This window comes from Phalaenopsis equestris, unplaced genomic scaffold (genome assembly GCF_001263595.1).
Source record: "Phalaenopsis equestris unplaced genomic scaffold, ASM126359v1 Scaffold000291, whole genome shotgun sequence".
NCBI lineage: Eukaryota > Viridiplantae > Streptophyta > Magnoliopsida > Asparagales > Orchidaceae > Phalaenopsis > Phalaenopsis equestris.
In genome coordinates, this window is record NW_018164733.1 from 527308 (window position 1) to 536826 (window position 9519).

Here is a 9519-nt window from a genome sequence, read left to right on the forward strand (position 1 = left end):
TATATATATATATAACTGTATGTAAAAATTGAAGTTTTAAGTGTTAGTAATCAATAACTTCTTATCTTCTAGCACGACTCTTGATGCACATTTATAATAAATGTTCTAAATTCAAATCAAGATCATCAAGGCCCCATTCAACAAGTTTGTAATCTAGTTGAGTATCTCAATAAAAAGAACACAATGATGCCAAAATTTGTTCAATTTAGCTCAAATTAAACACAAATCAAGCTATTGAAGCACAATTAAAGACTTTCAATCATCAATTGAATGGTCAAATAAACTTCAAATTTGTCATGTTATAATCAAATCAAATATTCCAACAAGAAGAATCCAACGATTCTAACCGCGTTCAATTATGATATCATTAAGACATCTAAGTTTTTCAAAGATCACCTACAATCACTGATTAAGTTGATAGGGAAGTTATTCGCCAAGATATATAAATGCCCCTCCCCCGGAGGTTATAAATAGACCTCATGTTTTCAAATGAAAAAAGGAAGAGAAGAAAAAGAATTTCACAACCCGTTATGAAAGATGAACTAAAGACGTTGTGATAACTTCTTATCTCCATAGCTGTCGAGATCACCACAAAACACTGTCTGTTGGCCACCATCGAGCACCGTCGGTCATCCCACTGCTTATAGATGACATATCACAAATATAGTTGTAACCTGTTACACCGGTATTGAAGATCTATCAATAACTTTTGATCTATGTGGCTATCGACCATCATCAACATCTCCCACTGCCAACCGCCAACCAGCGATGACCATTACTTACGGTTGTTGTAGTCAGAATACAGAGATTGTTTCTAACAGTTGTATTTCGACAAGTGTTCCATATGGAATAAAACAAGAATCACATTCTCTTGGTCATGAGAAAATAGTTTACCCTTATATTTACACACATATATTGAATTATATTGACCGGACTAGACCCCGTGATTTTTTAACTCTCGAGTTTTTTCATATAAACAATCTTAGCATCTCCTTCTGCTATTTTCTATAATATGTGTATGTCGGATCTTATTGCAATTCTAAGATAATAGAGTATCATTTCTACTAAATTTTGTAGCACACATTAGATTTGTAAAACATATAAATTGAGTGGAATGTATGAAGATTTTCCCAGTCTATTGTTTAGTAGCTTGAAATACAGAAATCTTTAGCATTGGAGATGAGCGAACAGCAAGGCAAGCTTTTTAACCCTAAATTGCCTTTTTTACTAAAGAACGTTGTGAGGTTAGTTGATTGTAAGAAGTGTTGTGCGGTGAAGGAGAAGGGGAATAAAGGAATCATGAATGATTGATTGTATAGTGGGTACACACATGCAGGAAGAGAGTGAGTGACATAGGTGTAAAGAAGATGAAACTGTTCAATGAGCAGAGGCACATGTAACTCGCCTTTTACATTTATACCACCCCAAGCTTTTGTTATCACATATTTTTTTTTTAACTTTTAGAAAGTTAAATAAATATTTTTCAGGAATAGGTCATTGGTCAGATGGCATGCATGTAATAAATTAGAGTTTAGGTGTTAGATATTTAAATATATGAGAATTGAGTGGTATGTATGCAAACCTTCCAAATTTTAAAATATCCTTACATACTGCTAGGAAGATTTTTTTTTTTTCTCCTGTCAGTGCTGATACGAAATTAATCAGAAGCAGTGCAGGATGAATAAGTGAAAAGTAGTATAGTGTTTCTTCCTTTAAAAGTAATGCACTAATGCCTAAGAGGAAAAAAAAAAGTGTGACTTCAATGAGGCATCATTAACAATAATTGATATGCCGCGAATAAATTTTTATCATCCAACATTAATTTTGATGTGCGATATAAATCTCAAGATAATTTTTGGACAAGAAACATTCAAATTTCAATTAAAAACGTAATGACCCCAAAGTTGATCTAATTCAAATCAAATCAAGTAAAAATTTAATCGATAAATCTTTTTTTTAAAGTGGTTTTGTTATTAATTGAAATGAATTTTAAATATAACAAACTTATAGTTAAATTAACTGTCTCAATGAGACAAATCAAACAAGCCCAACATCATTTAATTCTGACACCATCAAGCTGCTCAATGATGTGCAGAACGTAACCAAATCAAGAGAACCCTATGAGTTGTCTGATGGAGTGATTTGTTTGTATTTTTTCTTATTTATCGACAATTCTTTCCTGGAATTTATAAATAGAGTCGTACCACATTCATGAAAAAAGACTAAAACCTAAACCTAGAAGAGAATCGAGAAGAAAATGAGTTGATGTCTAGTTTTCTATGTCGAAGATTCGGTTAACACCTCCCGCTCCTGCCCCAGTCGACCACTGTCAACCGCGACTCACCGACCACCGTTAACCACTATTCGCCAGCCTCCCTCGATCGTCGTTAGCCGCCCTCTGCTCCTTACAATGAAGTCCATTGCTGAATCACGACATACGCTGTGAAATCCCAACATAAGCTATAGGGTAACGAAGCACCTCGCTGAAAATGACCATCTTTGCGGAGTAACAAAGCGCCGTGCGAAGTAGCAACCAATATTATTTAGTAACGAAGCAATATGCAGAATATCGGTGAAAATCACGAAGCAGCGCACCATCCCAAACACCGCGCAATGATGCGAGTGTATCGATGTTCCGACAACTTCAACCACTACTCTTGTATATGAATATTGCAACTTTGTGACCATTTCCTACTTATAGGACTATGTCCTGTACATATACTAATCAACCTATAATTGATTAAACTAAACTATATATTATCCTCTTTAATAAATACTAAAATAAGGAAGAATTGAGGGTTACTATTATGTATCTAAATCTCCAAAATAAAATAAAAAAATAAAAATTAAAAACTTGTTGGGAATACTTTAAGTGTGCTAAGCTCCAAAAGTCAGCGGATGTGGATTAAACTAAACAGCATATTGTCCACTTTAATAAAGATTATTTACCATTAATCTGCATACTAAATACGTCACAAACAGGGAATAAATTGTGATCGGGACACGTGTAAGCCCCAACGCCATCCACTTCCCGTACCAACCACCTATACTCATAAATTTAAATTAGCTAAATCTATTTTTTTTTTAATTTAAAATCTCAATATGAATTAAATTTAATACATTTCTAGGGATAATTACATACAGACCATCCATAACTTGCTATTTTACAAATCCACCACCCTCCTTGATCCATTTTCCAAATTCTCACTCAAATATCAAAATTCAGGCTAAAACCCCAAGTCATATTTTCCATTTCTGTCAAATTTGTAGTTCAAAAAATAGCTGGGTGTTTAATTTGTAAATATCAATATTTCAGGTGGTCTCTATGACTGATTGACTGTATCACTGTATGTAATTACCTTTTTTTTTTTCAGAATCTTGTAGAACCAGCTACCGAATCATGCCGCGAAACCCTAATTTGATTTGATTTCGACTATTTTGGGAAAGCGGACTTACGAGAAAACCGAAGGAGAAATTACTGACAACAGAGAGGCCGATAGCCACGGCAGATAGCTGTAGATTGCCGAGATGACCAGCGAAGATCTGAGTGATAGAGTTGATTCCATAGAGGCAAATGGTAGCAAACCCAATCGGTATTGTGAACCGCCATAGCTTCTTCGATTCCTGCGAGAAGACTTCTCAGGCGTCGCCCAAGGAGCGTACCGGCTGCGTGTCTTCCACCTCCGACCGATCGCCGGACCTCCGCCGCCGGCGGCAGGAGCTGCCGGTCGTCCTTTTGGTTCGCTACAAATGGTTCCTCCATGGATGCTCACGTTTCCGGCGAAGACCAAATGGCGGGAAGGTAAAGTTAGGGTTTGGGATGGAAGAAATAGGGGCGGAGGGGAAGTAGAGAGTCGAGCGAGTATAAAAGTTATAGGAGCTGACCAAGGGGAACGCAGGTGGGTCCCAATAGATTCGTTGACTTGCTTAAAGAGAGATTAAGAAAATAATATTGAGTCTAATATTGAGCCTAATATTATTTTATTTTAATGCCATTAACACATTAAAATGTTGAAAAAATGAAAAGACATACGAAAGATTGATCTATGATTAAAGAAATTAATACCAATCATAATGTAATGGTCAATGTGATTTAAATTAGATTAAATTTAGCCTGATGAACCTTATTTGAATAAATAACTAATGCTAATTGAATAAATTACAATGTTGATGTCATAATGTAATGGTCAGTATGATTTAGTTTTTCTATGATTGATAAATGGAGACTTATTAGAGTAGATTTGGCTAGTCAATTTGATCTCCTAGTATAAAATGATTAATTGAGTCCAATGTTCGAAGAATTTTGTAGCTAGTTTAACTTTGGCAAAGCCTAAAACTATAGTTAAAGTTGAATAATTTCATAACGAGACAATATTACTTTTAAAATAATTGAATTAGTGGATTGGGCAATTGAAGATATTAACATCTAATTAGACATTTGAGTTCAATTAGGATTATTTAGAGTTTAATTTTATTAAAATTTGATATAAGGTTGACCTAAGTCAACTTTTGACAAACCACTTGGATTAAAATAATATTTTAATATTTAAATAATGTGCTAAATGCATATTTTGATCTATTGGGATTTAAATACATGGAACTCAAAACTTTTAAAATTACGCATCACATACCTAAATTCAAATATCGTCTAACACCTCATTAAAAAGAGCGTTAAATAATCTTGTTGGTAAAGGTACCCAAAATAAAAATGCTCATTAAACAAATGAATTAATGATGTTGATGTCTTCTTTGTTGATGGCAGATGATGCAGGTTTCTCCTACTAGTTAGCAACATTCCTTGGAGGAGAAAGCCATCGATCAATTAACAAACACAAGACTTCTTAATCATCATTAATAAGAAACTTTCCTCAATGAAATATTTTCCCAAGAAATGAATCATTATGGATATATATATATTTATTTATTTATTTTTATTTTTTTATTTTGTTTTTTTTAAGTTGAATTGGTACCAATTTGTGTGTTTTTTAAAATGTTGGAGGTTCCAAAGCTATGAAGATTGGAGGTGTGAAAGTACATGAAAGGTTGTATTGTCCAATTGATTGATCTTTTAGTTGATGCATTCCCTGTCACACTGCATTGTGGTTGGCCTTAGACCCAAGACCAAGATTAGCGATGCTTCTATTCCATGCAAAGGCAGACGAGCAAGGCGAATGAAAAAGATAGAGATTTTAACATGAGGGTGTTAATTTTGATTGCATTTGAACATTTGGAGTATTATAGATGTAAATATTGAAGTTATTGTGTGAAATATATACTTTTTTGGTAGTTTTAAGTGCAATGTGTGTACTTCCCCTTTTAATTTGATTGATAGCTCATGGTATAACTAGGGTTGGCCCTAGGTGTAATAGCATATTTCCAACATTCAATTTGGATTATTGAGGCGAATTATAATAAAACCAATCAATAGTCAACCAAGCTTACACCAAGCATGGCTGTTCAGGCATGAACAAGCTCCTTAGTTGACATGTTGGTTGTTATCCAATAACTTTCACACCTAATCTCAATATTATGATTGATGAATTAAAAAAGTGAGTGAGGGAAACAATGAAAGGGATGGAGTTATGGTCCTCCGACTAATGATTCCTACCATCCTCATCCTTCAAGTATCACCATATTCACTCTCCTAATAACTATTTGTAAGAAAGGAGCCTGACAAACTTATAATGGGTGTAGAGGAAGAAAGCTAAGCTACTTAAATTGTGTTATTAGTTTACATGACGTCTTCTCTTTCCTCTCTTCACATTTTCATTATAACTCATTCACATTGGACTAGCTTAGGATTCGAGGTAGGGCTAGGGGATTTGGTTCAACCATCTCAGATCTAGCCATACCGAAAAGCAAATACAAGATTTAAGTAACTTAAACATCATGTCCATCAAAGTTTTGGCTAACCCTAGCCATATCGTTTAATCCAAGCAATAAATTTGATCATTTTTAGCTAAGTGACTTAGATTCAAAGATCCAGATAATGAGGTTAAGAAAATTTCCAAGCCTACTTTGTTTTCTATGGCTTTAATAAATTCAACTATTTTGTCATCACCATTGTGTCCACCACCACTTGGCAAAAGTCATTATTTTCCATGAAATGAATCTACATTGCCTTCATGAATAGTCTAACTCGCAAAGTAGGTATTAGTTCAAATGTACTTGAGTCTCTCTCTCTCTCTCTCTCTCTCTCTCTCTCTCTCTCTCTCTCTCTATATATATATATATATATATATAATATGCTTTGTACGATTCCTAAAGCCGAAGTGACGTGGATTAAACTAAACAGCTTATTAATCTAACTAATATTATATTATTTATCACTAATATTGATGCCTGCTAGAAAATTCGCAGTGGTAGAGTAACAGATTATTTTTTTAGCATTATACGAGAATTCAATACACACATATGAAAAAGAGACAAGCTGTGAATACTCCATAAGTTTTTATGTAGAAAATCTGGAAAGGAAAAACCACGAGGTCTGACACAGTTATAAAAATTCATTATAGGTTGATGATTACAGAGGCCCCTTATCCCACAGACATGAATGAATTACTAGATTTTCCAATTTATGATGTCAACTGATGTCGTCTGGTCAGCGGTGGTCGATGGTGGTTTTCGGTAATCAGTGGCGGTCGACGGCAGTCGATGACGGTCGGTGGTGATCGATAGAGGTCAACAATGATTGGCAGCGGTCGATGGCATTCGGTGGTGGTCAACGTAGGTCGGCGGTGATCATCGACTGTCGGTGGACATTTGAACGTCTTAATGGTGTCGAAATTGAGCAATCTTGGGTTTTTATGATTCCTCTTGTCGAGACGCTCGATTCGACTAGAACTCACTAGATTCGGCATTCGTTTGACCTTCCAAATATGTCTGGAAATTCTCCAAAAGTAGTTTAATGATTTGATCTGGGCTTGATCTGACTCGGATTGTAATGATTTTTATATCATTGGACCCGTCTCATCGAGCCGATCGGTTTGACTATAAATCTACTGCAATCGAAGCTCTTGATGACTCTTAATTGAAATTTGAATAGTTTTGTTCAAAAAATTTTCTAAAGATTCATCATGAATGATGAAACTTTGTTGGTGGCCTATCAAATATCAATATTGACTATTTAATTATTATGCTCCATCACGGCTGATTTCCTACACTAACCTCTCACCGTTCGGAAATGCAAACGGAATAATTTAATATTAGGTGAGGATTCTCTTAATTGCCTAAATTTTCTTTCTATATTTATAATAATCTACCAACAATAAATTAAATCTATATTACATCAATTTTAATTAATGAATCAATAATTTTAATGTTTAATTTGCCAAAATATTTTATAAATTTTTTTTAATCAATTTTCTCACAATTTATTTAGTTGAAAAGTTATTTATATATCAATCATTTAATTTTTTTTATATTTATTGATATGAAACACCAACTTCTAAATCACCTAATAAAATATCATTGATATTAAATTATCAAAAATTAAATGCAAATTGTCATCTATATTTTTTATATAATTTAAATATTAAGATATTATATAAATATTTGTATAAAGAAATTATGAGATACATGCGTAGATCTTCACCAAACATTAGTAAAACCAACATAAACTTTATATCAACTATTTATATAGCATATATGATACTAGTTATGAACAAACGAGTAAATATTCTAATTAATTAAAATTTATTTAAATAATATATCATTTACGATGCGAGCTTATGACATGTGTGGCCAAGCAACACTTCTGAAGCAATAATCTACGACCTACAAAGTACTATCACGACTTTGAACTATGACTTCAATAACAAATTGACACTATAACCACTATATACAACAATCACGACAAATTATTATCTCCAAAACAATCGACTATGGTCTTCGCAGTCCGCTACGACTATTATTGATGAAATATCATTGTACATCAACTTTGTAATTTCATCTTCATTAACTCAAAAGAACGGTGAGTATGGGTACTTACCATTACATAGTGGATTATTTCAACTATGATAGCTCAGAGATTTTTTACTCTCTTCAGATTTTTCACTTAAAAAGTTGAGGTGTTTGCTCATGTCAACCTATCACCTTTTTTACTTGGGTGTATTCTAGATTTTTGTCCAATATTAAGAAATAAAACAATAAGTTATTTTCCTAATATGTGCAATTAGCATAGTAAGTATTTCACAATGGTTGAACAAAATGAACAGTCAAGTAAATTACTGGGTAGGTTTTTTTTTTCATTATTGTCGAATATTTTTCTTTCAAAAAAATAAATAATAAATTATATGAATTATTAGTATTGGTTGGGTGCAAGAAGTTATTTTCCTAAAATGTAAAATCACCATATTTTTATATAATTTTAAAAGCCACTACTACAAATGAGTCAATTTTAGATCTACTAACACAAAAAATAAAAAATAAATAATATATATATACTTAATTGGGTTGAGCAGTAGAAGGCATGGGCCCCATTGCCTAACTCATTTTATATGTAAATTAAAAAAAGAATATTTCACTTTTTTTAACTTTTTCAATGACATCCTTAAAAGTGGTATGAAAGATTTAAGAGGCTTTATTAATTGCAGCTATTCGAAGAAACAACTGTGAAGTTATTGTTCAAAATATAATCAGATATAGTGGGAAAATGCGATTTTTAACAACAGCATGTAAAAAACAATTTTTATCAAAAAGAATGAGCTGTGGTGCTGCCCGTGGCACCAAACTGCTATTGCACTGCTCCCAAACAGGACTACGGACGTAGAGATACGTCAAGAGTCTAATGAATCACCTCCACGTAGAGTTGACTAAAAAAAGAAAAACTCGTTTTCTTATTATCCGACCCGATAACACATGAAAATATTCCTCCTGTGTTGTTCAAGTATTATTGGGGTGGTATTAATGTGTTATTGTATTATTATAATACTGAAATATTCTTTAAACATAATAATCATGAATACACCACAATAACACCTGAATAATGCGGAATAACACGGGGGGAACATTCTCATGTGCTAAAACGATTTTTTTTTATTTTGCTATCAGCTTCATGTGGCGTGATTTCATTGGACTCCGAATAGATATATATGAGTTGAGTTGTGTAAAAACATAGACTATGAGTGATATATATGTAAATTTCGCAATTTAATTAGAGCTTACGAGAAAACCGAAAGTGAAAACAAAGATGACGGAGAGGCTGACGGCCACGGCGGATAGCTGGAGGTTGCCAAGATGTCCGGCGACGATTTGGGTGGCGGAACTGATTCCGTTGAGGCAAATCATACTGAACCCAATCGGCACTGCGATCAACCAGAGCTTCTTTGACTCTCGCAAGAACACATCCCATGCGTCGTTCAAGGACTTTATGGGCGGCGCGTCCTCCGCCGCCGCCAATAAGTTGCCGGAGCGGTTCGATTGTGGCGGCGGCGGCGGCAGCGGATCCTCCATCTCTTGCCGGAAAGGGAAGGTTGGAGGGAGATTGGTGATGTTGTGGGTGGGAGTGTTTGGGGAGGA

The 9519-nt window shown here is 34.0% G+C and overlaps 1 protein-coding gene across 2 annotated transcripts in view; it reads right to left on the reverse strand.

Moving 5' to 3' along the window:
• Positions 1-9519, reverse strand: part of LOC110025154 (protein DETOXIFICATION 35-like) — a 30015-nt gene extending 20496 nt beyond the window's left edge. Inside the window, exon 1 of one of the 2 annotated variants that reach the window (XM_020725453.1) lies at positions 9166-9519. In XM_020725453.1, the coding sequence (XP_020581112.1) occupies positions 9166-9453 (288 nt within the window). In that variant the 5' untranslated portion in view covers positions 9454-9519. Of the gene's footprint in view, positions 1-3456; positions 3644-9165 lie in introns of those variants that run through there. The other variant, XM_020725454.1, reaches the window with a different exon arrangement.